The sequence below is a fragment of the Rattus norvegicus genome, chromosome 1 (assembly GCF_021556685.1).
Source record: "Rattus norvegicus strain SHRSP/BbbUtx chromosome 1, alternate assembly SHRSP_T2T, whole genome shotgun sequence".
Classification (NCBI taxonomy): domain Eukaryota; kingdom Metazoa; phylum Chordata; class Mammalia; order Rodentia; family Muridae; genus Rattus; species Rattus norvegicus.
Window position 1 is genome coordinate 186,149,827 of NC_141534.1, and position 27,690 is coordinate 186,177,516.

General features: G+C 46.0%; 1 protein-coding gene and 1 long non-coding RNA gene across 11 annotated transcripts in view; one reads left to right on the forward strand and one right to left on the reverse strand.

Annotated features, from left to right (window-relative positions):
• The window catches only part of Iqck (IQ motif containing K), a 117,647-nt gene that overhangs the window by 39,260 nt on the left and 50,697 nt on the right, over positions 1 to 27,690 (forward strand). For 4 of the 10 annotated variants that reach the window (XM_087655773.1, XM_087655823.1, NM_001401714.1 and 1 more), the window contains exons 5-7: positions 8,962 to 9,014; positions 9,184 to 9,261; positions 25,545 to 25,629. In XM_087655773.1, coding sequence (XP_087511899.1) covers positions 8,962 to 9,014; positions 9,184 to 9,261; positions 25,545 to 25,629 — 216 coding nt within the window. Of the gene's footprint in view, positions 1 to 8,961; positions 9,015 to 9,183; positions 9,262 to 12,344; positions 12,752 to 25,544; positions 25,630 to 27,690 lie in introns of those variants that run through there. The other 6 variants (XR_015685222.1, XR_015685226.1, XM_087655433.1 and 3 more) reach the window with 3 other exon arrangements.
• Positions 3,865 to 20,048, reverse strand: LOC134485172 (uncharacterized). The gene is made up of 2 exons (XR_015652429.1): positions 19,920 to 20,048; positions 3,865 to 4,137 (listed from the first exon to the last, which is right to left on the reverse strand). It is a non-coding gene; the product is annotated as an uncharacterized LOC134485172 (long non-coding RNA).

A 27,690-nucleotide genomic window follows, 5' to 3' on the forward strand; every position in this document is an offset into this window, starting at 1 on the left:
GAAGCCACTGGGGAAAACAAGAGAAAAGTGAGATCCATTGGGTTTTATTTAGACAGGGTGTGTGTAGCAGGCTGGGTGCTGGGGTTATAAATGTGCTAGCTGTCTAGCTGTGACCTGTCATGTTGTTGCAGCCACTGCTGCTATGAGAGTGGTAGAATTCATGACCTTCGACCTGAAAGCATTGTGCCTTGATCTTCCTAAGCCTTAGTCTCTTCCTCTTTAAAGTACAGGTGACCCCATTTGCTTTAAATATAGCATTGTATGGGTGAGAATTCAGTAAGACAATTTGTTTAAATACAGGGTCAGCTCAGTATTTGGCTTATACAGGGAAATATAACAATGAAATAACAAAGCCAACAGGAAGAAAAGTCTTAGTCAGGGTTCCTATTTTGTGATTAAAAAAATACTATGACCAAAAGCAACTTGGAGAGGAAGGACACTTGCAGCTTGTCCATCATCCAGAGAAGTCAAGGCAAGAACCTGGAGGCAGGAACTGAAGCCAGGGTCATGTAGGAGTGCTGCTTACTGGCTTAGTCCTCAGGCTTGCTCAGCCTGCTTTCTTATATAACCCAGAATCACTGCCCTGGGTTGGCCCCACCCAAAATAGGCTGGACCTTCCCACATTTATCATTAACCAGACAACACCTCACAGACTTGTCTTATGGAGGCATATTTTTTCCCATTGTCAGATAAATCTAGCTTATGTCAAGTCCATATAAAACTAGGCAGCACAGTCCTGGAATGGAAGACTAGAAATGAGTCCAGTATCTGGAGGAAGAGGCCTTCCCAAGGCTGTGCTGGTGACATGATGGAAGATGAGGCCTTGTGCCCCCTCTCCAACCCTTGCTAATTTTGGGGCACTGGAAAGATTCCTTCAGCCCTGTCAGCCTTGGTTTTCTGGTCTGTTTGATGGGGTGATGTTAATAGTACTGATCCCCTTAGAGCCATTGAAAAAGTTAAAGAAGGGTATGTGACAAGTGGTATGAACTGTCACTATTGCCATTGGGGACCTTGCTTGACAGGAGGCAAATGCCAGCACATGAAAAGCAAGAGTGGTCTGGGAGCTTTTGTGGGTCCAGTTGAAAGAAAAAGTAAATTCAGTTTAGGGTAGGTATATGGAGATGGGTCTATACGAGTGTACTATGGGAGCTTCTGCCAAAGCTTGTTTTTACCCACATCTTGATGTCTGCAAAGAGAAGGCCTTGAAGGGACTGTATAGACTGCTGGGTGTGCTGGGAATGAGACTGTGCAGCCAGGTGTGCAAAGCGTTTTGACCCCAACAAAGGTCTTACTGTTGAACTAGAGTTCTGTGTCCCTCCACACAGTCAGTGTTCACCTTGGGCCTGCTGATCTCGTGTATCCTTGCCGTCACTGGTCAGGGTCAGGGTGAGTTGGAGAAAGAAATGGTTCTAAGGCAGGAAGTCAGCCGGGTGATTGGCACAAGAGCCCTTCAGTGTTCCAAGGAGGCATTGCAAAGTTACCATCTCACGCCCATCCTATGTGGACTGGCTTGCATGCCTCGGGAAGAGATTAAGCAGGAGACATGTAAATACCGGAAACAATGAGACATGATGTTGGGCTGATGTTCTGAAGTGGTCCCTTGACGTCTAACCGTGCCTTTGGATTATCTTAATTGGAGCACGAGAGCAGAATTTAATTAGAACATAATTGAACAGCTACATTAAACAGAGCCTGCTTAATGGCTGCTTTGTAAACTTCACTTGGGAATTCTTCCCATCGGTACATCCCTGAAAATATTTTGGGCAGTTAACATTATGCTGGTACTTTACTGTGATCAATTTTTAATAAAAGTGGCATGTTTTTATCCTTAGCAAGGAAACCCAGCACAGGTTCACATGACTTTGTTTTGACTGGGGGTGGGGAGGCGTTATTTATGCAGAGTTAAGATCCCTGTATTTCCTAAAGTTACTGGCTTTGAGGACTTTTCCAGAGAGTGGCAGAAAAATTCATTCAAAGTGACTTACATAGAAAATGATGTGGGTTTTTTTTTGTTTTGTTGTTGTTTATTTGTTTGTTTGTTCGTTTATATGTGAGGGGCCCATGGAAAGACCTTCCAATCTGAGAGCCTGGATGATGTCTTTAGAAAAAAAAAAGTTCTTTTATCAGTGTTAATCATTGATAAGATGGCATTTTATTATAGTGTGTTCATACAATACTCAGACCCTGTTCCACCCCTTGCTTTCCCCTCTCACCTCCCCCTACTTCCTGCTGCTCCCTTCCTCTTCTCAAATAGTCTTACTTCTGCTTTCATGTTGTGAATGTGTGTTTAGCTGGAATTCCACATATGAGGGAAAACATGAGATGTTTGTCTTTCTTGGCCATATCACCCTGTGTCCTGCTACCTCCCCATGCATACTCATCCCTCCCACTAGTCCCATTTCTTCGCCTAGACAATGCCTTTTCCATTTCCACGTTATCTGTACATATATTAAGTATATAACCTGGGACCAGTAAATGAGAAAATGTGATATTTACCTTAAATGATGACAACTTGCCCAATATGGTCATCCCCAGTTATATCCATTTTCTTGCAACCAACATACTTCATTTTTCTTTATGGCTGAAGACAATTCCACATTGTAATGTGCACCACGTTTTCTTTATTCATTCTCTGTTGGTGAACTTTTTTTTTTTTCTAAGGCAGGACATTTCTCTGGAGCCCAGACTGAACTGAAACTGGCAATCCTCATGCCTTAGCCTCCTGTGTGCTAGAATTCAGTTGTGCATCACCAAGGCTGTCTGTGTTCTCTTGATTTTGGGGACAGAATTATGTACACCCATTTAAACCAGGTTTTCTTGTTCTCAAATGTTAGTTGTTTCTCTTCCAGCCTTCAGCTTTTTAGTTTATCTCCCTTGTGTGCTTAGCAGAAAAATCGGTATAGACTACAAATTGGGCTCATGTGTGCCTTTCTCTCTTTGAGAGTTGTGTTATTTAAAAAAAAAAAAGAAACACTTCCCCTTTTATCTCCTTATGACCATTTTCCCCAATCCACACACCCACCCAATAGCCATGATGTCACATGCTTTGTGTTATTTGCTTTACAATGCATCTACCCACTAACCGTCAGTTCAGCCCTCCATCTGTCTAGTGTGCTACTTTGGACCCATCGCAGTATAAATTGCAGATTTGTGGTAATATATGCCTTATCCCTTTATACTTACCCTTCAACTTTACATTTGATTTCAACTTTGTATTTGTGTGTGTGTGCGTGTGTGTGTGTGTGTGTGTGTGTGTGTGTGTGTGTGTGTTGAAACAGGGTCTCATATACCTGTCCCAGGCTAGGCTTCAATTCCATGTGTAGCCAAGGGCGACCTTGGTCTCCTGCCTCTTCCTCCCAACTTCTAGTCTCTGACATCAGCTACAGCATCCACCTTCAACTATAGATTTTGTTGGGTTTTGTTCTGTTTTTAGGACTCGGGGCCTGGAAAGATAGCTACTTTACAGTCTCAAAACCAAACACACAACAACAAAAACAACCTTGTGGTTGCCCGTTTGCTTGGCTTGCACAAATATGCGCGTTTGTGCCCTCTAACAGTGAAGGCTTCTTTGTATCTGCCCACAACCCATCAGCCTGGCAGCCCAAGCGTCTTCAGCCTCGCACTCTCCTTTTTCTATTACTTCCTCTCTTATCTCTTCACTCACCACAGCCTTTCAGTTGCCTCCCCTTCTCCCTTTCAGCAACCCAGCGGATAATTTTTAAACTAAACAACAGCTGAACAATACCCCACTGTTCTGCATGTCTGGGTATGCAGGGCACGTCCACGCCTGCCCAGAACTCAAGGAGAATATCATCCCTCATACTTTCTTTCTTTGCATCAGAAGCAAATAAAGCTGCTCACGAGCTTCATACAGCTACATCAAGGTCTATTTAACAGGATGAGCAAGGCTGACTTCTGCATAGAATCTTTGCCACTAACCAGTGTGATAAATGCCAAGTGGACAAGCATGTCGTGTGGAAGAGGGAGAATCAACCATTGAGCAGTTACTCCATTGTTTAAGCCATTCTGCAGCAGTTCATGCTTGGTTACAAATTTGCATTGTTGTAACAAGTATTTTCTTCTTTTAAGTATTTTCTTCCCTTTGAAGGGAGCCCTTGTATGCACAGCCTCCACAGCCTTTAAAAGCAAAAACCAAAATAACATTAGGGATGGACACACACACACACACACACACAAATGCACACACAACACACACACACCCCACACACACACACACCCCACACACACACCACACACACACACATGCACACACACCACACACACACACATGCACACACCACACACACACACCCCACACACACACCACACACACACCCCACACACACACCACACACATACCACACACACACACCACACACACACATGCATACACACCATACACACATACCACACACACACATACACACCACACACACACACCACACACACACCCCACACACACACATCCACACACACCACACACACACACATGCACACACACCACACACACACCACACACACACACCACACACATACCACACACACACCACACACACACACCACACACACACACCACACACACACACATGCATACACACCATACACACATACCACACACACACAAATGCACACACAACACACACACACCACACACACACCCCCCACACACACATGCACACACACCACACACACACACCCCACACACATGCACACACATCACACACACACCACACACACACACACATGCACACACACCACACACACACACATGCACACACACACACACACACACCACACACACACACATGCACACACACCATACACATACCCCCCCACACACACACACAGAGGATGTAAAACTGGCAAGGTGGGGTAGAGAGGGATGGATCTGGGTGGAATGGGCAGAGGGGAGTGACCACGATCGATTGAAAGACTCTTACTAAAATCTCAAAGAACTAATAAAAATGAAAAAATAGACCCTTTCTAAGATGCTGCACTTTTTATTTTATTCCCTTGGCTGGCCATGCTTCATTTTCTGTTATAAAAGCTGTTGACTTCAAAGTAAAAGGCAGCAAATAATCTGTTGCAATTCGGGCAGCACTGTGTTTTCTTTACTAACAGCCACGATAAAACTTCCTTTAAAGACCCTGACCAGCACTTTGCTTTTCAGTGACCATCAGTTTCACAGCAATCCTGTCGACTTTCTGCAGGATTACAAGACCAAATTGGCAGTTTGTAAGAGGAGAAGGAAAAAGAGATCAGAAGGAAGCTTTTCATGAGAAAATAATGTGGTGGGCTGGGTGTAGCGCCATTGGCAAAGGGCTTACCCAGTACACTTGAAGCCCTGGGCTTGGCTCCCAGCACCAGGCATGGCAGTGTATGTCTCTAATCCCAGCTCTCCAGAGGCACAGAAAAGGCATTGGAAATTCGAGGAAAACATCTGCTGCATAGCTAGTTTGAGGCCAGCCTAAGGGATACTTTGTCTTAAAAAGAGAAGAACCAGAGAGAAATTGTGGGGAATGGATGAAGTGTATCCAGAATTATACTAATAATTCTTAGTTTGAAATGCCCATGTCCTTGTTCCTGCATTTGTTCATCCACTCACACGCCCTCCTAGATCACCTGCTCCACACTGGGCACTTGACAAAGCTCCAGGTAGCAAGGGAGATGTGAGCACCCTGCTCCCAGAACTTGTAACCCGGAGGGAGACATGGGCTACCTTCGGATTGTTACTTCCTGAGATGCTGAGGTGGGGTTCATCAGGAAAGAGCAGGAGAGCCCTTCCTAAGTGGAAAAGGCTGAGAGTGAGCCAGAGGCTTCCCGGGATGCTTAGGGTGCATGGGATGCGAGAACTGAAAAATAGTAGTTAAAGCTTTCTTGCTTGTAAACAATAACCCAGCACAGTCTAGTTGGAGACACACACACACACACACACACACACACACACACACACACACACACACACACACACACACAGAGCTTCTAATATGGTGTGTAACTCAGTGTGCCTAAAGCAAGACTAAAGCTCTGAGTTCTGCTGTGGACACACCACCAATGTGGGGATGGGGATGGGGATGGGGTGGGGGCTCATGCACCTAACAGATTCCGGGAACTTGGGTGTTGGTATCAGGTCCAGGTTCTAGTGCAGTGTGATTAGGAGTCTTGCTAATGGATTCCTGGATTGTCTTCTCTGGGTAGGGCTGATGTGGGTTAATTGATTCCATCTGCACCTCTCCTATTTCCAAATAAGGTCATATTCTGATACTAGCGTTTAGGATTCTAACAGAGGCCTCTCTGAGAGGGTGCAATTCACATCCTTCTTTGCAACCCCTCCATGGCTGCTGCTGATCCCTCCTGTTGGCTAGACTCAGGTGGTTGGTAAGTAATGACTTGAGCCATAAAGCCAGCCTCCCTGCATCTCTGAGCAGGGTAGGTTAGAGTAGGGTAGATCTAGAGGGACAAGAAATTTCCAGAATATCTTACATTCTTGGAAAGGCTACCAATATGGTATCCAGCACCTGCAGACTGACTTGGTTCTTAATCTCTGCCAAAAAGGTTCTCTGACTTTCCCTGGAGTGCTGTGAACAAATGACCATTTAGTCCAGGTGGCGTACCAGTGACCAACCAAAGAAGTCATTCTGCCTGGGTCTGGCTTGGTGAATCAGTGAGTTTATTGAGGCTGCTTACAAGCTAGTGGGTGACCGACTAAAAGGCTGCATCACTGGAAAGTCCACTGTAGCATGGGTGACAACTCATATACCTGCATTTCTGGAGCCTTCTGTGCCACTAGCAGGCAGTTCTGTTAGCAAAAGTCTCTTTTCCACAGCACTTGCTAATTGCTTGTCTGACTGGGGATGAACCTGTGAACCTTGTAGGTTCAAAAGCTTCCCAAGGCCTGTGAAGAATGTTCAGTTCCTGAATCCTATGTATGGAGGTCAGAGGACAACTGTGGGATGACTCCCACATGAGTTCTCTCCCTCCACCATGTGAGCTCCGGGCGTCAAACTCAGATCGTTAGGTTTGGCTGCAAGCCCCCTTGTTTGCTGAGCCATTTCCCTAACCCTGCTCACCGAGCCCTAAGGACCATGTGTAAAAGATGGAATATCTCAATTCAGAGGAAACTAAATCAATCAATAAACGTCTTTCTTAAACAAAATAAGACTGTGAACTCTGAGTTCTATCCCGGGCACACCACCAATGGGAGGAGGGAGTGGGGAGAGGAGAGTGGAGGGGGAGAAGGGAGAGAGAAGAAGAGAGAAGGGAGAGAGAGAAAGGGAGGATGGGGGAGGGAGGAAGGAAAGGAGAGAGACAGAGAGAGAGACAGAGACAGACAGACAGACAGACAGACAGACAGACACACACACACACACACACACACACACACACACACACACACACAGACTGAGAGACAGAGAGACAGAGAGTCAGAAAGGGAGCCTCCATCTCCTAGTTCTCTTAACCGTTTTCTGACAGGAGCCAGTGGTTCTGTTTAGGTCACAGGGGGCTTCAGGTAGAAACAGGACACAGAATGATTGCTGCTCTACCTTCTCAACGCAGCTCGACCCAGTGCCCTAGAATGTTTTCCCCTGAGACTACCTGGCTAGCAGCTATATGTGGCTGCATGTAATGATAAGAAGAGAGGCAATAAATTCAGTGGAATTTATTTTGCCTTTCATATCAAGATAAGGATAAAGGCCCAAGCCAGCACAGTGGCTTAAGGCAGTCAACAAGGACCCAGCTCTACCCAACTCCTGCTCCATTACCTGTAGAGGGTGACTTTTGTTTGGTTCGTTTGTTTGAGGTAGGGTTTCCTATTGTCCAGATTAGCCTAAAACTCACTTTGTAGCTAAGGATGGCTTTAAGTTCCTTATCTTCTGTCCCCTCTCTCCCCTTTTAAAGACTTAACTTGTTTTATGTAAGTACACTGTAGCTGTCTTCAGACACAGCAGAAGAGGGCATCAGGTCCCATTACAGATGGTTGTGAGCCACCATGTGGGTGCTGGGAATTGAACTCAGGACCTGCGGAAGAGCAGTCAGTTCCCTTAATTTCTGAGCCATCTCTCTAGCCCACTCCTCACCCCTTCTTCCAAACCAGAAGTGGAGGGGACATCACATGACAGCAGGTGGGAGAACCAGGAAAGCAGAGTGTTCACAGACATATGTGTGGATTTCTGCCTCATAAGACAGAACTCTGCCCCATAGTTGACCCTCTCTAGTCAGAAGCTCAGGAAATACTTTTAGGCCTAATTGATAGCTATGTGGGAGCAATAAGGTATCTGTTAAGAGATGGGGTGCAGCATGGGAATAAGATACAGTCAGCAGGACCAAAAGCCTGAGTGCATGGCTTCCCTTAGGTGCTTTGCACTTTTCCTTTTATGTGTTTCCTTCCATCTTTGAAAGTCACACCTAGATCTGAAGTCAGCTGTGGCTTTGAGTGTCTGGGGGAATCAGCAAAGGACAAGGACCTAGTGTCCACAGGCTCACAACAATTCATAACCCCAGTTCCAGGGATCTGACATCTTTTCTGACTTCTGATAGCACCAGTGATGTGGTACACATATATACGTATGTACATACATACATACATACATACATACATACATACATACATATGTACATGCAGGTAAAATACTTAAATATAGAAAACCAATTAAGCCTCTTTTTTTTCCAAAGTCAGCCCCTTAAGGCACAGAGCAAGGAAACGGTAATAAAACACCTACTAGGTGCACTCACTGCATTCTTTTAGTCTCTACTGTCAGAAAATGCTTTGTCCAAAGTTGACTAGAGAAATACTTTCAGGTTGCTTTATATCATCCAAATATTGTTTGGTTGTACTTATAAACCTTTAATGGACCCATGCATATTTTATCTGAGTCTAACCAGTTACTCTGTGTGTATGTGTGTGCTATGAGACATGTAGATAAAGTAAGAATATAATTTAATTTGCTCTTCTTTTTTTAGAGGAAGAGAACCAAATTCATTGCCTGCGATTTCCTGACTGAGTGGCTGTACAAGTAAGCCGTTCCTATCATGAATATTCAGTGGCCCTGAGTCATGAATATTCAGTGACCCTGAGGACTTGATTGTGTTAATTTGCAATAGAAGAACAACAACTGGCTTAATTCTTGTCCTTTTTTTTTTTTTTTTTTTTTTTTTTGTCAATCAACATGATTGTGTGACCAGCCAGAATCCAAAGAGGGCAGGGGAGCCATTCACAGAATTCTTCTCCATTCCATTTGTGGAGGAATGGCTCGCGGACCAGTAAGTATGAGTAATTGATCCCTAACATTTTTTTGTGCACGTGTGTTTGGTGTAGATGCATGTGTATAATGTGTGTTTGCATGTGTGCAGGCCCACATGTAGAAGCTGAGGCTAAGGTCAGAAGTTTTCCTTGTTCACTGAAGCAGGACCTGGAAATGGCGTTAGTCTGGATAGCCAACTTGTTCTGGGGGACCTTCTGCCTTCCCAGCTCTGGGGTCATGGGCAGCCTCCTCTCTCCCAGCATCTGTGGGTGCGGGGAGCCCACCTGTGATCCTCAAGCTTGCATAGCTTTAGTCAGAGCCATCCTCCTGCCCAGGCTCATGGGTTCATGCTGGCTTTCTTTGGTAGAAGGGGATTCACTCATGTACTGCACCCAGACTCCAGATCAGTTAACACTTAGAGCTCTTGTCTCTGGTTATTTGTAGCACAGACTAAGCTCCCTCTCTTTAGGTGGTTTTAGCCCAGAAACACTTCAAAAATAACACAGAGAAGAAGTTGCTGGTCTGAATTTTTTTCCCCAGTCATCTCCCCTGTCTCTGTTCCTGTCTATCTCTCTGCTGGAGCAGCGCTGAGCTCAATGTCCTCGCATGTGCTGCATAGATTTAGCAGTAGAGCTGCAGTCCCTCCCACAGGTCTCACTCAAGCTCCGGACTTTCCTTCTCTTAGCGGCCTCCTCTGTCTGAGGGGTCATCGTGTCTCAAGGAATTTGGTGGAACTTTTCTGTTGCTTCTCAGCTGGGCTCACCAGTTCTCCATTTAAAAGACCACACAGCACAGTGAAAACTCTCTCTGACCATCAGAATCTAGCTCTCTCCTCCTCATGCAAGTTCATTCTCTCCCTCCACCCAGGGATGCCAGGGATCAAACTCAGGGCGACCAGATTTGACTGCAAGCACTTTTACCCCTACGCCCTCTTGCCAGTGTTCAGGACGTATTCCTCACCTTCTGTAACTGTCACGATGCATGTGTGATCATGCCTGCAGATGTCACGTGTCATCCTTTATGGCCCCTCACTAGCTTTTGAGGCAGGGCCTCACACTGAACCTTAACCTCACTGACTGGCTGAGACTGGCCAGCCACTAAGCTCTTCAGGTCAACTTCTGTCAGCCTCCGCAGTGCTAAGGATACAGATGTGCCCCACCACACATTTTATGAAGGTGCCGAGGGTATTCCTCAGGGTCCTGCATCCCTCCACAGACAGCACAGTGCTGTCTGAGCCGTCTCCCAGACCCAAGTCACATTTGAAAAGGTCAGAGACCTTGGACTAGACTGTTAACCTCAGTGTCACAGCTTTTGCATAAATCTGCTCTTTGAGAATATCAAGTTGAGGGGTTGGGGATTTAGCTCAGTGGTAGAGCGCTTGCCTAGCAAGCGCAAGGCCCTGGGTTCGGTCCTCAGCTCCGGGAAAAAAAATCAAGAATATCAAGTTTAACAGATAGACCCTTGACTGACTTTATCCATTTTAGGGGGCAGAAACTGGTAATAAAAAAATCTGAAATTATAAATCAGGCCAGGTGGTTTGTGCTTCTGTACTGACAGACCAGGAATTCAAGGTCATTCTCAGTTACCTAGAAGTTTGAGGCCAGCCTGGCTACATAAAATCCTGCCATTAAAAAAAAAATTCTGAGGTGCCAGCACACCTTTAATCCCAGCACACAGGAGGCAGAGGCAGTAGATCTCCGTGAGTTCCAAGACAGCCTGGTCTACATAGTGAGTTCAAGGACAGCAAGACTACAAAGAGAGCTCTTGGTTCAACAAAACCTGAAATGCAAACATACATACATGAAAACCCAGAGTACATACATGCATGCATATATACATATATGCATACATACAGTCGTAATAATGAATAGAAATGGATAATAAACTAAAATAATCAAGATTATATATTGGAAAGAGCATCATATTGGAAAATCCTTGATTTTTATTTATATTTAAAACCACTGACTGTTGCTCTCGATTTCATTTACACACACGGAGCCACAGACAGACACACATACCACACACAGAAATACACACACACACACACACACACACACACACACACACACACACATACACACAGAGTCCTCTGCTTAGTCTAATCACTGAGAAGTATGAGGTCTGTTGTTCCCTGAATGGCTTGTGTATTCTCCATGATGGGGTTTGCTTTCCTCTGTTGGGCTTTGAAAATGAACCGTTTTCCTGTGCTACCTAATGAGAAAGAATCTTGAAAATCAGAGACCTGATTGGGTGTGGTGACACATGCCTTCGATCTAGCACTTGGCAGGCAGAAGCAGACAAACCTCTATGAATTTAAGGACAGCGTAATCTACACAGTGAGTCCCAGGCCATCCTGGACTACACATTGAGACCCTGTCTCAGAGATGGAGGTGGGTGCTGAGAGGTGGCTCAGTGGCTAAGACCACTTGCAGAGGACCCAGCTTCCCTTCCAGGTACCCCCATGATGGTCCACAGATATCTGTAACTCCAGTTCCAAGGGCATCCAGTGCTCACTTCTGACCTCTGAGGGCACTGGGTACATAATGTGGCACACCAACTTACATGCAGCAAAACAGCCACACGCATACAAAGAACCTGGGAAACAAAGTACAAGACCTTTTCTCCTTGAACATCCTTGTAAATCCCCAGTCACTTACTGCCCTGGAATCTTCATGTGGCCCCAGGGTCCCCGATAGCTCATAGAAACACATGGAGAGGTGACAGCTATCGTTGCAGTTGGAGACAAGCTCTGTCTTCTGCAGGCATTTGTACCCCATTCTTCCATTATCTTTCCAGTAAATGCCCAGGAGTGCAGTAAAAATGACATCTAGTCCACATGGTGTAGCAAACATCTGTGGAGCACCCACCTGCCGTAACACAGGGCTTGGTGCTGAGGAAGCCAGAAATGAACAAATGAGGGCCGAAGCGCTACAGTGGGAGGCACGTTTACAAGCGGCTGTTGTTTGTGTAGTGAACATTGTAATTCGGCTGTTAACAAAGCGCTAAAGGGAAATTGTGAAGCAGGAGACCCTTTCTGGGCCCGGAGCCAGCTGGATTGAGTCCAGACTTGGATTTGAGAACTTAGGCACTGTGTTCTTCCAGGGTACCTTGGAGCAGGAAGAACAGAGAAGTCAGCAGGAACCAGAATCCTTCAGACACATGAGGACAGGAACTGGGAAACAACCTCGAGGCCAAGTGTTTAGACCTCAGCTGTGTGGGGAGCTTTGCTGGGCGTTGTAATGTTGGCAGTATTGTTGCCCTTTCCCTATTAGATGCCAGTGGCGCCCCCAAACCCTACAATTTAAATATTCTAGCACATCTGCAGACAGATGAATGCCTCACAGCTGCAGGTGAGGCAGACTGCACCAGCTGATACCCTCTGATCTAAACCTGTGGTTTTCTACCTTGACTGCATTTTAAAATCATCTGCAAGCCAGGGCTGGAGAGATGGCTCAGCCATTAGAGGCTAAGCTCACAAAAAAAAAATAAGTAAATAAAATCTTGAACGAGCCAGGCATGGTGGTGTGTGCCTTTAATTGCAGCGCTTAGGAGGCAGTGGATCTCTGTGGATTTGTGTCCAGTCTGGTCTAGATAGCAATTTCCAGGACAGCCAGGTCTATATAGTGAGACCTTGTCTCAAAAAACAAGAAAAAAATTTTTAAACCATCTGTAGAACTTATCCTCAAGACCAGTTAAATCCAGTTTTCCAGGATGGCCTGAACATTATTTTGTTTTAAAAAGCTTTCTGTATGTCCAGTTTATTGTGGTTTCTATTTTTTGAGACAGACTCTTACCATGTAGCCTAGGCTGGCCTCAAACTTTCAGTTCCCCTGCCTCAGTTTTCTGAGTACTGAAATGGAAGGTGTGTGCCAGTCGAGATTCCTGAGTAATCTTAGGGTACGGTCAGGTGTGAGTAGTCAGGGGGAATTATTGGTTGCGTAGAAGTCACCCTGCATCTGGGTGATCATCGTTAGTCTGACCAAGTAGTCACTCTGCTAGATGCTTTCCCCTCTGACAACAAAGGAAGTGAGTCTTGGGGGAAAGATGGTGATCACTGGACTTCTTCCCCACACTGCGAACTGCTGCCAGCCAGCCATCCTCTTATAAACAATAACAAAATCAGAATACACAGGCAGTGAAGAATGGAGATGTTCCCCATCCCCTTCTCTGCCTAACAGGTTCTGACCCTCTTCTACCCTCCTCAGAGCCTGGCCCAAACTACCTGCAAGCGGGGCTGCCGAGGGCTGTGCTGTGCAGGTAGACTCACTGGTGCTGGGGGACACTAGCTGTTGCGGCCACAGCTACATTTCCAAGCAGGAACTGAAACGCAAGGTGATTAAGTTTCACTGAGGGTGCTAAGTCAGCAGTAGGGACAGGACTTGAACCTGGGCCTCCCACCTCCAGTCAACCCTGTCGAGAGCACATTCACACTGCCTTACCTGTCACCTGGAACTTAACCTGATCAGTGTGGAGACTGGAAGAAAACAGACTCATGAGGATGGGATACATGTAGTTGGGTAATTTAAGGGATTTGAAGTTGGTATTTTGAGTAAATGAGTTTCCTTTCCTGGCTGGACTTTAGTAAACAACCTCTGTGTGAGATATAATGCTAAATATATCTGCTACCACTTACTGCCTCCAGTAAGCCTGTCTCCCAGCCTGGGAAGGAGACAGCTACTTTGTGAATCTGGGTCCTATTTTAATGTCAAAGTCCAGCTGCCTACAGCTCAGTGCCATTGTCATATGAGATTATAACTGGGTTGGAAGCCATTGTCACAGGTGGCTTTCTGGTGACTGTCCTGTAAATGATTCCTCTCCCACGAGGTTCATCTGTCAGCCCATCTCCCTGTCCTCAGTTAACAGACTCTGCATTCTGCCTAGTCCTTCATAGCTACTTTTCCTCTGCCTCTTTCTGTTTTAATATAACTACATTTTTGTATAGCCTAGGACATTGACAATCTTTAATAATACTCTCCAGCACATAAACTTGAAAATAGAGTGTTTATCATGCATAAAATATATTTTTTTATGAGATTAATGTTGCAGGGGATGGAAATGTTCTATGTCAAGGACCCTTGTGGGACCAAATCACTCAAGACCTAAGGAGTCTTTCAGAACAGTGCTTCATTCCGACATGGGTGACTTTGATTGTTCTAGCAAAGAATTACTGTGAGGATGCAGAACAAGCCTGGCCTGAGTCTCAGTTGGTAAAGTGCTTGCCTAGCGCACATGAAGGGTGCATTCATGGATTCAGACCCCACCACTGCATAAACTGGGCATGGTGGTGCATGCCTAACATCTCAGCACTCCAGAGGTGGAGGCAGGAGGATCAGAAATGCAAAGTCCTTGGTTACTCCATAGCTACATAGCAGGTTTGAAATTATCTCAAAAGAAGGTTGCAAAACAAAGAGATATTTATGCCTTTTCTTTTTGCTCCATTTTCTCACCTCTAGTGGGTGCTTATAATTTTCCATAGTTATAATGTAGTATAAATCACATTAAAACATAAGGCTTCTCTGCTTTGATTTTGATTTTCCTGCTCCTGGGCACTTAACTTCCCATGTTTCTCAGTCCATATACTCTAGGGAGCTAGCGCTCTCTCAGCTGAGAATGGGGCCGAGCTGTCCGAAGAGCAGGGATCCCTGCTCATGATGCTTCCTAACGTTCAGTCTGGCACAGACTTTTCATCAGGAGGGACTTTCCTTTCCACTAGACTTAGATCTTTGCCTTGTTTTTGTAGCTCTGGGAATCAAACCCAGGGCCTTAGGCATGCTAGACAAGTGCTCTGTCAGTGAGCTATAGCTCTAGGCCTAGATAGGGGTCTCTTGAGTGATGATTCTTGAGTTGTCAAAAGCAATCAGATAACAAAATTGTATCTAATAGAAAGCAGGCCTGAGACATAGCAAGAGTCTGAGTACTTACTCACGTACTTTTTTATTGTTTCACTGTTTTTAAGATTTATTTATTTTATGTACGAGTACGCTGTTGCTGTCTTCAGATGCACTAGAAGAGGGCATCAGATCCCATTACGAATGGTTGTGAGCCACCATGTGGTTGCTGGGAATTGAACTCAGGACCTCTGGAAGAGCAGTCAGTGCTCTTAACATCTAATCCATCTCTCCAGATGTACATATTTACTTATTATTTGGCTGTGTTTAAAGTTAAATGGGCAGGTAAATACTCCTTTCCCACCCTTTTTTCCTTCAGCCAATTTGAGTTCAATTTCTGGTACTTTAGATGAAAGCCCTTGATTGAGACGTTCTCTTTTATGATATTGCCACATACCCAGCAGCCCTCCATAGCAGTCAGCTTTCTCTAGGTTCTGCCACAGTAACAAATAGCCCCACATTTCAGTGTTTTACATCACAGGTTTACTGTTCATTCTTTCGTGCTGGGTGCTTGTCATTTGGGCTCTGTTGTAGATTTCATTTCATTCTAGGACCTCGGATGAAGGAGCGGTCCCCTTCCTTGGCTTCATAGGGGAAGAAAGCAAGGACTGAGCCATGCAGCGGTGCTCACTTCCCACTTGCTGATGCAAGTCATGTGACTAAGTCCAACCTCAGTGTCAGGAGTGACCCCTGCTTCCTGGAGGAGCTGAAAGCCGCCCGTGCAGCATAGAGCAAGGACGCCCAGTTCCCTCACAGGAAAAGGGGTGACAGTGAGGAGCAGCGCTGAGGTGTGGACTCGAGTGTGAGGAAGGTGCTTCTTCCCTGCCTTTCAGTGGCTGTGTTATACCATATCTTCTGCTGGCCTTACCCCTATTCAGAACCCAGCACCATCCTCTTGAAGCATATAGCATAAAGCTCTAACTCAACCAGGCGTCAGAGGCAACAAAATTATCAAAATAAGGAAACATTACAATTTTTTTTTCTCCAGCCAAAAAGTATTGCCCTGAGATCCAATCAGAGTCATTAGGAAAAAAGAAATAGCGAATTGAGCCAGGAACAAAGGGTCCACTGCCCTTCTGGTCTCTTGTCTCAGGGGAGAAAGCTTGTGAAAGACATCATTAAAACTGATGCCTTCAGTGAAGCCACTGTTGTGTTAGACAAGAAAAGGTTGCTTTGGGTAAAGTGTGTTTTTCAGCCAAATTCTATCTTTGGACAAAATAAATAAAAAAGAAGAAACCCCACCATACTTTGATGATGAAAGGTATCTTATGACCACAAACTGAGGTGAAAACAGAATCGTCTCTGTGGCATCTGAGGACAAGTCCCCGAGGCATGACCGTCTCTGCAAGGGAGCTAACAGCGGGACTGGGAGCACTGGAGCTTGGCCCGGGAAACCTCACACACTTGCTTCTAGTGCTCATAGCTACATGGTGGTTAGGTAGAAATTTGCTGTCATGTCCTCTTGATGGGAAAAAAAAAGCCTTTCAATTAATTTTGTCTTACAGAGAGTAATTCCTGTCTCTGTCATCACCTAGGCCCGAGTCTCAGGGATTAGTCTGCCATCTTCGCTCCTTGCTGTTTGACTTGTTTTCCGAGGGAGGCAGAAAGCGAAGCTGCTTTGGAGGCTTGGGCACCCTGATTAGTGTAAATCCTCAGAGTGGCCTCCTGTCACCAGAGGCTTGCTGTACAGGTGGCCGGTTTTCTAGGACTCATGGCACCATTTCCTCCCCTTCTTCCTGTTGCAGGGCTTGTCTGCATGAGCCAGCGTGGCAGACACATCTGGGCTCGGTGTCACTGCCATTTATGAGATGATTGATGTATTAATTGCCGTTGGCCGCTTCCAAGTTACTATACACTTAGTAACTTAAAACCATACACAGTTATGAATTTGGAGAATCCAGTTGTCAGATCAGTTCAGTGCCTTCTAGGGAAGAATCTCATCTTGATTTCCAAGCTTCTGCAGGCCAATCCTTTGCTTGTATCCTACTTCTACCCAGTAATTCACTTACCTTCTGCTCCTAAGTGCCCGTAGCACCGAGCCTTCTGGGGAGCCTGAGATCATCTCCCCGTCAAGGTCTTCAGCTCTGCAGCTGCAGTTCCCGTGCCATGAAAGGAGTTACATTCCGTGGTCTGGGGATTCAATGTAGAGATCTCTGTTGTTGTTGTTGTTTTATAAGACAAGTTTCTCTGTAGCTCTGGATGCCCTGGAACTTGGTCCACAGACCAGACTGGCCTTGAACTCACAGAGATTTACCTGCCCCTGCCTTCCAAGTGCTGCAGTTAAAGGAGAGCACGACTATTGCCTGGCTCTGATGCAGAGATCTCGAGGGCACAGTGCTGTAAGCTCCAGGATGGCAACGTGTGTTAGAGGCTGCAGAGGGAAGCTTTACTTTGGTTTGCAGTACAACCTTCCAGTCCATGGCCATCTGGTCTGTTGCTTTCGGCCTGTGGTTAGGCAGTGCTTCATAGCAGGAAAGTGTAGCTGAGCAAAACTGCTCATCTCAAAGACAGATGACTTCTCTTATATGCGGAATCTGGGCTTAAACATTCATACATAAACCACACACATACACACATGACACATGCCTAGTTTCTTGCTTATATGATAAAATCTCCTGGCAAAAGCAACGAAAAGGGTTGATACATTTCCAGAGGGACACAGTCCATCATGATTATTGTGACACTGTTTTGTGACAATCATTTCTGGGGTGACATGAGCAAACATCTACTTGCCACAGGCTACTGATGACAGATGAGAAAGACACCAAAGTATAGCTGGGTGACCGATGAGTTTTACTGGGGTTAGTTACAGGAGCAGAAATAACTCAAAGATAACTGTATCACCAAAGCCCACCTTAGTTAGCATGGGTAACCATTCACAAAGGCTGGAAAGCCAGAGCACACTGCACAGCCTGCAGGCTGGTCAAAGGGTTAGAGGTTGTCTCTCTCAAGGAAGCTCAATTGGTCTGAGCCTCCAGCTTGACTGGTCTCTGCTTCTTCCAGGCAACTTGGCTGAGTCTGAGCCTCTTCTAGGCACCTCAGTTGGTCTAAGAATGCCTCTCAGAAGTCCTTATTGTTCATATAGGTTTGGAGAGGGAAGGTCTTAGTATATCTAGTCAGTTTCAGGAACTTCCTGAAGCCATTGAGTTGTTTACTTCATGAGCTTAAGGAGCATTAGTGCAGGCTATTCGCCTTAGAATAGCCAGTGTCTTAACTAACTGTCCTTAATGGAGGATTTTATCTCAGGGAAAACTTGTACACAACATGGGGAGGACAGCTGCCTACAGTAGCAGGAAGCTGGCTGCTCACATTGTAGTCATACGCAGGAAGCAGAGCAACAAACAGAAAGCAGAACCTGGCTATAAAGTCACCCCTAGTGATAATCTTCATTCAGCAAGATACACTGTCCTAAAGAGTCCATGGCTTTCTCAGATGGGGTCACCACCAGGGGACCAGGTGCTCAAACATATGAGCCTACAGCTTGTATTTTTACCAAAGTACCATGAAAGCAGAAAAGGGACTCTGGGGCTGGAGGGGGACCAGTTATGGGAGGAAGGATGGATGGGGAAGTGAGGGGGTGGCAGCAAACTTGAATAGTGATATATGCAAGAACATGTCACAATGAAGCTTATTTTGACACTAATTTAAAAATACATATATATATATATATATGTACACACACACACACACACACACACACACACACACATCCCCCCACTCTTCTCATGGCCAGGGAGAGAGAGAGACAGAGACAGAGACAGAGAGAGACAGAGACAGAGACAGAGACAGAGAGAGACAGAGACAGAGACAGAGACAGACAAACTGACTGAGTTTTCACAACCCGGGGAAGTTAGGGATGGATCATGTGTTAGTGGAGGTGATATCTGCATGGAGGCCTTGGCGTGCAAGCTCCCCTCTGAGTTTGGTGTAACTATTGCTAACTTAAATCTGCAGCTGGAATATTCTATGGGAAACCACGGGGTGGGGGGGGGACCTTGGGAGGCAGAGCTATTAACACTGCCTTGTGGAGGTGGAGACTAGCAGGGCTCATGAAGTTCCGCCCTCCCCAATGTTACATGTGAAGTGAAAACAATGGGCTTCTTCATCAGTGCAGCTTTCCATGAGTCACCAGGGTTGGGGTGGAACCTTCTGCCTTCAAATCACCCACACTCCTGTAAATGACCCTAATAAACCAATTGGTTCATCCAGCTTGACTAATGGGATTCTTTCTTTGCTCTGCTGACTTTCTAGGATAAGTCATGTGACAGGTTGATGTTACTGAATCCCTCTTCCATCTGGGAAGACCCCTTTAGTACATTTTAGTCAAATTCTGTGACTTACTGCATTCTGCTTTGGAGTGTGTGTGCGTGTGCATGTGTGTGATCGTATGCATATGCTGTGTGCATATATGTGTGTTTGGGTGCATGTGTGCTATGGTGCCTATATGGAGGTCAGAAGACGACTTTTACTGGTTCTTGTTTTTCCCCTTAGTTGAGGCTCTCTTGGCTGGTTGCTACCATGTATGCCAGGCCAGCTGGCCTGATGTTTCCAGGGATTCTCATCTTTTCCCATCTCAACATAGGACACTGGGATTACAGTTGTGTGTCCCTGTGCCCAGACTCACACAGGTACAGAGTAAAGTCTTCCTGAATGAATGGCAAGTGGCTTACCTATTGAGCGATCTCCCCAGACCTCATCTGTTTATTAAATGGTTTACTTTCTCTCCTTGGCTCCATCCTGTTTAATTTTAAATTCTAAGTCTCTAGTCTCTTAGTAGTATAAAACTTACCTTTCCTCTCTTGCCCCAGCTCCTGCCTCAATTGTCCATAATTAACCTTGAATAGAGGACTGGGGAGGTTAGCTGCCGACTTTCTCTAATCTCAGTCTAATTATGAGTCTGGCAGTGGCTCTGGCGGGGTCTGTAGTGCTTATGGTTGACTTGATCACAGTGGCAGACACTGAGAGCTTCCTGTCGCTTTACAGATGTGTCATAATGCTGAAGCACTGTTTAACCTTGAGGCCTCCTTAGGGTGCAGTAGCTGACCAACCACATTAGTTTTAATTACATCACCTGTTTTAAAAGCACAGGAATCACAATATCATCAGCTTTGCTTTCTCGAGTTTTGGTACCTCTATTCTAACGTAAGTGGCCCACCGTAATCCTTTATACAGAATCTGTGTTTTTAAAATTACTATTCTGGGTAAGAATAGAAATTGACAGGTAGAAAGAGGTCCGAGGCATTTTAAAAAGAAAAGTGACGATCTGACTGGAGTACAGCTCAGTGGGAGAGCATTTTTAACAAGCATAAGGCTATAGGTTCAATACTTAGTGACATCAGCTACTTCTGGTGGTTTGGAAGGGGTTGGAAGGCAAGAGCCTGAAACCCTCCCAGACACCCAGGCTTGAGCTCACCCTTGGAAGTCTGAACAGGTGGCCAGTTGTTAAGTTTCCCTGAGCCACATTAGAAAAACGGTGTAGTTAATTACAAGTGAGCTAAATAACATCACAATTGGGTGCACTTTACTTTAAAAAATCAAATCTTTCAGCCTTGGTCTTTAAGAAGCTGTTCAGTAGGCTGTTTTCTGGGCTCACAGCTTCAGTGATGAGGTTTTCTGAGCAGCCCAGCTGTGACCCCAGTACTGTGGAGGTGAGCACAGCACTCCAGTTACTCACTGGCCGGCCAGCCAGCCAGCCAAGTAGAATCAGTGGGCTGCAGGTATGTTTTGAGTGGAGTCCAATTAAGGAAGACGTCTGACATCATCGTGGCCTCTGCACTTACCCGCACAGTGCACCCCTTGCCCCAGGATGTAAATGTCCAGTAAAGCGTGTAGAAGAATAAGGCGGGTAATGTAGAGGGCCACATCCCTAGCCGGATACAGTCGGTGGATGGCATCCAATCCTAGGCCATTAAAAGACTATGATGATTGATGCAAGTTTGGCCCGTGCCATCTTCAGAAATAGATTCTATCTGGATCATTCTTGCTTTTATGTTCCAAGAAAACAGCTCATCTTTTACCTAATGAAAGGAGGGTAAATTTAATCTAAAATCTAATGTTTAATCCCAGGCAAGCTTCCTTTCTTTCTGCCTGTCTCTGAAATTCTTATACCTGGGTAGAGAAATGGATGAGGGCTTCCTTCCTAGATCTTTTTGATGTGTGTCTGTGTCTGTGTGTCTGTGTGTCTCTGTGTGTGCACACACAGGTACATGGACCTGTGCTCCTAAGGACAGGAAGAGAATGTCACATCCCCCAAAGATTGGCTCAGGACAATGGGCTTGATGCAATGGTGGGACTTGAACCGTGTTTTTGTGATTGTTCAATAAATAGTCCTGATCCCTGAGCCATCTCTCTGACCCTGTTCTCTCTGCCTAGTTCGTAAGCATGCAGCATCTTCTTTCTGCCTACAAACCTTTTACTTCACAGCCAAAAGGGGGTGGAATGGGAAAGCTTGTGAATAAAATTTTAAATCTACAAGACACATACACTGTCAGGAAAACTAGTTTCTGCTCCTCTCAAGATTACAGCATTGATTCTTAGGGTGCAAATACATTTAATTTCCAGTTAAAAGAGAAAGGGGGCAGTCATACTGATCACCGTTGCTAATAAGGCAAGTCGTCTAGGAGACAACTCAGCAATAGAATGTCTGCTCTGGGAATGCCCAGCCTCAGCCCTGAGGGGCCTCTCTACAGCAGCCTCCTCCTGTGATGGACACATTCATCTCTTTTGCCCCTAGGGTCCTGGTGATGAGGCTTGCCCCTTTATTTTTTATCTGACCCGAGGCCAGCTGCACTGATTCCAGGACAGGGAAGGACCTGGCTTGGCATCTGTCCCTTCAAGCTGTCCCGCTGAAGCAAACAATTCCCAGGCGCTTCCCTGCAAGAGTAGATCCTTTTCATTCTGCCTGATACACGCTGGCTGTCTTGCACTTACTCTTGTTAGGCAATGAGACAGCACTGTATTATTTAGCCATGAAAGCCGGGACATCACTAAAGGCGGCCTCATGTTACTGCCTCACAGACATATTAGACATCTCATTTTGCCTTTTGCACATGTCATTGAGATGCAAAATGGCCCCAGGTCTCTCTACTGGCAGAGGCCCTTTGCTGGGCTGGGGCTGGCCCCAGTGTCCTCAGCTTTGCAGTAAGTGGTCCTTCCTCTGGTCCCCAACAGGGACGCAGCTGCTTTGACATTCTCCACATCAGAACTGAGACGCATACCCATATCAGGGAAGGTTGCCCCCGAAGAGAAGGACCCCATCAAATCTCCCTTCAGATGCTGGCCACAGAGTCTGCTTTGTTAGAGCGTCCTCACATAGAACTTTGCTGAGGAGATGGGCATAGATGACAATCCGCTACATTGTGGCTGTAAGGTCAAGGAAGGAGTTTTGTGATTGTGGCTTCCCTACTTTTTTTTTTTAAACTCCTAGGCAAATGGCCATGCCGTCCTCTGCTTTGTTATCCAACAGTGCTAGACGCCACCTTCCATGTTAGCTGCCTCTCCCCTTCTCTGATCGCTGCTTCTGGGCAGCTTGCACTCTCAGTAGGAAGTAGTCAGTGACCTTGAATGAGTTCCCTTTGTCACACTCTCCTTCTCCTCATCCTCCCCCTCTCGCATCTCAGCCTCCTCAGAAAGACAAGGTCACAGTAGCCCATTGTTTTCAGTTGCGAGCATTTGGTGAAGCCATGTGCCACACAACAGTCAGCCCACGGCCAGACCATGTTGGAGTTTCAGTCTGAAATATACCTACCTGTTCATATGTGAATATTAGATGCCACTCGTGGTGCTGTTTGAAAGGTTTTGGAAACTTTAGGAGTCAGGCTTGGCTAATGAGGGTAGCTGGAGAGGGACTTGGAAAATCTTACTTGCCCCTGGCTTCATTCTAGTTTTCTGTTTCCTCGACAGCTTAGATGTGAGCGCTCTCCACTGCACACTCATGTGGCCATGGACTTCACCTTGAAGAACTGAAATCCCTCTGGAACCATGAGTCAAAATTGGCCCTCCCTCCCTTAAATCGTTTCTGTAGGATATCTGATCACAGTGGCCTGCCTTCATGGGTACTGAATGCCTACTGCATTCCTGTCTTGAACCAAGTGCTGTTACCAAGAGGAGCAAACATGAGACCAGGCTGTGCTCTGGTGGCTTTAGGTTGTGTAGATTTGAACTTTCATCAGACAAGCACAGACTGGTTTCCAAATTGGGTCAAGGAATAGGAGGAATAATAGCTAGACCTCAACCTAATCAAAGGGTGTTTTAAGTAACATTTGGCCTAAGAGTGAATCAGGAGAAAAATGTGTACGGCCTTGACCAGCTCTCAGACATACTGGAACAAATTAAAGAAAAATGACCCCGTCTTAGGAGAAAGATGTCCTCTACACCGTGGCCCAGGGCTGAGAGAGCAGATCACAGGCTGGGATGTAAGGCCCTGCAACTCCTCTACTGGGTTCCCTTGAGAAGAGAGCTCCCTGTACAGCTATCCTGGCCCTCTCGAGATCTGGAGATGGCACTCATTCAGAGGAGCTGAAAGGCCAGGTTGGCTGGAACTTGGGAACAGGCCTGGTTAGGATGAGGCCAGAAGGTGCTCAGTAAATATCAATGGATGTTGGCACATTACTCTGTTGTTCTCTAAGATCGCTGCCACTGTACCAAGGTCTCTTTTGAAATGCCAAGGTGTCGGAGGCCACTTGATTTTAACTAGTGAGGGCAGCCACCTCAGGGATGTGAGGCGGTAGTGAGACATCACTGATTTCTAGCATATGGACAACGGAAGAAGGGATGGGCGAGACACCAAATGTAGAGAGCTGGGCACTCCAGGGGCAGGGCATTGCAGCCAGAAAAGCAGCTATTAGGCACGAAGGGGCAAAGCCAGAAGCAGCAAACAAACAAAAGGCTGTCTGGTGGGGCTAAAAGTGGAAAGTGAACATTAGGGGAAGGTTCTCACAAAGCAGTGTTTGCAGGGGCCGATTATCTCTACAGAAATGTCTACCTCATTTCTCCTTGGAGGGACGCCAGCCAGAAAGCCAGAGCTGGCTGCAACACTGCACCCCTAGACACGGTGTCAGCAAGCACAGTCTTCCTGTCTTTCATTTCTTCTATTTTGGAATAATCTAAAAGTATTTATTCACACAAACATACTGTACCAAGGCTCTCATTGCTTCGTCTCCCTTTCCCCCTCCTCTCCCTTCCTTCCTTCTCTTTCTCTTCTTTTTTGTTTTGGGGTTTGAACCCAAGGCCTTGTGCATGCTAGGCTGGCCAGCGCTCAACTGCTGAGGACTCTCCCACCCCCTGCCTCTACTCTCATTTTTGTTTGGAGAGGTTCATGTAGCCTCAAAGTTGCTATGTAGTCAAGGTTGACTTGAACTTATGATCTTCCCATTTCTGCCTCTTAAATGATAAGATTGCTGTGTAAGCTGCTGTGCTGTTTCACTCAGTGTAGAGGCACACACAGACCTCTGTGTCTTTTGCTTCAGGAAAGGATTGAGCTACCTAAATTCCCTTCCTCACGGTGTTGCAGAAAGAGCCTGTATTGTACTTAAGTTACAATGTCACCCACAGAGGCTGGCCTTCTGTCTCTTGTGCCATGTCCGTGTGGTCTTGTGTTGATAATATGTTTGTTGCATCTTTAGAACCAACATGTAACCTGAGTCCTTCAAAGGAAGAAAAGGCTAGCCCTGTTTTAAGAACACACACACTGAGGGGCTGGGGATTTAGCTCAGTGGTAGAGCGCTTACCTAGGAAGCGCAAGGCCCTGGGTTCGGTCCCCAGCTCCGGAAAAAAAAAAAAAAAAAAAAAAAAAGAACACACACACTGATTGGAGCCAGGGAAATGGCTCAGCTGGTCCAGTGTTTTGCTGTGCAAATGAGAGGATCCAAGTTCAGATCCCTAGAACCCATGTAAAAAGTCAGTGTCATAGCAGGTCACTCCCAGAGCTAGGTGTAGGGGCAAATATGATATTACCTGGTGTCCTCTGGCCAGCTGAACCAAGGAGAAAGGAGCTCCAAGTTCAATATAAGATCCTGTTTCAAAAAAACAGTGGACCATAGTAGGGGCAGACACTGGGTGTCAGCCTTTGTCTTCTACTTGTGGACACACAGGCACATACGTGCACACACACATAATATACTACACTACTGCACTTCAGAGAGAGAGAGAGAGAGAGAGAGAGAGAGAGAGAGAGAGAGAGGAGGAGAGGGAGAGAGGGAGAGACAGATGGGGTAGGGATAACAATTTTTAAAAATCCCAGGTCTTAGCAGGAAATGCTAACTCAACCATAAACTTTTCCATCAGAATTGACATTTTTGCCCTTAAGAATGGGGTTGGCAAGGCCCTCAATCAGGAAGACAGTTTCGTTGTCAAAGGTGTTAGCAGGATGAAGGATGGATTCTCACAAGCCTCTGACCATTTTATTGCTTTTCAGCCCGAGGCCTCCAATCCCTCTCTCCCTGCTACTGACAGAAGAAGAAGCAGCAGTCAGAATCCAGGCCTTCTGGAGAGCCTATCTGGTAAGGGGCACTGTGATTATGGAATTGAGCATAATGGGGACTTGTGACACGGTGGGCTAGGGAGAAACAGATAAATCAGAAGTTGAATGTCGCTCACATACAGACCCCAGCGATAGGACTCTCTGCAAGACGGGAATTTGGATTTTTTTTAAATCAAGACTTATTTTGCAATTATCATAAAAGACACATTTGAGGGTTGGGGCAATGGCTCAGTTGTGCCTGGTATACAAGCCAAGGTCCTTAGTTCGTATGTACAGAATCCCTGTAAAAGGCTAGGCAGGATGGCTGTGCCTGTGATCTCATTGGCCATCCAGTCTAGCTTAATGGATGAGATTCACTGTCAGTGAAAAGCCTTGTCTAAAAGAGGAAGGGGGGAGGAGGAAGGGGAGGGGGAGAGGAGGAAGAGGGGGAGGAGGAGGAGGCGAGCCATTGAGAAGACATGTGGCATCAACCTCAGGCCTACACACACGCTCATGCACGTATACAAATAACCTTCCAACTTTTAAAAGTTGAATTTGCCTGGCCTGTGCTACCCTAAAAATAATATTGCATGCCAGACATGATGGTACACACCTGTAATCCCAGCACTTGGGAGGCAGAGCCAGAAGGACCACAACTTCAAGCAAGACCAGCTTGGGGTGAGGAAGGAAGACAGACAGACAGACACCCTGCCTCAAAAAAAAATCACACAAACAAAAAGCAAAACACAGGCAAACCCATTGTTTTAGAAGAGTGAGAAAATTCAGATAAAACAAAGTACCAACCCATCGACAGTGTCTCTGTCCTTGCACCGACAGTGTCCCAACCCTTGCACTGACAGTGTCCCTGTCCTCACACCAACAGTGTCCCAGGCCTTGCACCAATAGTGTCCCAGCCCTTGCACTGACAGTGTCCCAGCCATTGTCATTGGTTGTGTGTCCTGTTCAATACATTTGAAACCTTAACATATGGAATAGCCTGAACAGGAGAAAATCACCTTTTGTTTTATAACTGGTCTTTTCAAACCACTTTCCTGTTTGAGACATTGAGATTATGTCAAGATTTCTATGATCACAGTCAGCATTGTGACACCCGTGGGTAGCCATGTTTGCTACTTTTTCTGGCCACTGGATGAAGGAAAATTCTTGCAGTAGATTTGTAGGTCAAAGGCGAGCACCTTAAGAGTTCCTGATCCATGCTCTTGTTCAGTATTTTCAGCAAAGTTGTGCTTTAGAAAATGTATTGCCAAAGACTTATCGGAGTGCCACGTGTCTTTGTGCTCAATAGTACACAGTCTCTCCAGTTGTCCGGTAATCAGAAAGTGACATTAGCAAGCTTCCAGGTGAAGGTACAGCCCCCATCCCAGAGGATGGTGCCCTTCCCACACCCGGGAGGCCATTGGCAGTACTGTTTAGATTCAACATCTTCCTAACTTTTAGTGCACAGTCAGCATCCAGTACGTCCAGCATAGTGCACGTGTCACTGCCATGTCCATTTCCAGAGCCTTCCATCGTTCTCAGGTGACACCTTCCACAGGAAGCACCAACTCCTCGTTGCCTTCTCCCCTCCCAGTTCCTAGCAACCACCAGCCTGTTCTGTGTTCATGGATCTCACTACTCTAAGAACTTCACTGTGATGGTGACTTCTCTGTGGACATCAGATTTCACATGTAGGAGTTCAGTAACCGAGGAGACACCTCTTGTACCTGCCATGGAGTATTTCTAGAAGTTTAGTTGAGATGGAAGGGCCAACCCTGAATGTGCACAGCACCATCTAATGGGCTGGGGTTCAGGACTGAGTAAAAAAGAGAAGGCAAATTCATCTCTCTCTGCTTCTTGACTGTGGGTGCAATGCTGCCAGCTGCCCCAAGCTCTTGCCACCATAACTTCCACAACACAATGAACTACACTTTCAAATCGTGAGCCAAAATAAGCTCTTCCTATTTGTGCTGCCTAGCTATGTGTCACCTTGACACAAGCTAGAGTTATCTGAAAGGAAGGAACTCAATTGAGGAAATGTCTCCATAGGATCTGGCTGTAAGGCACTTGCTTAACTAATGATTGATGGGAAGGGCCCAACCCA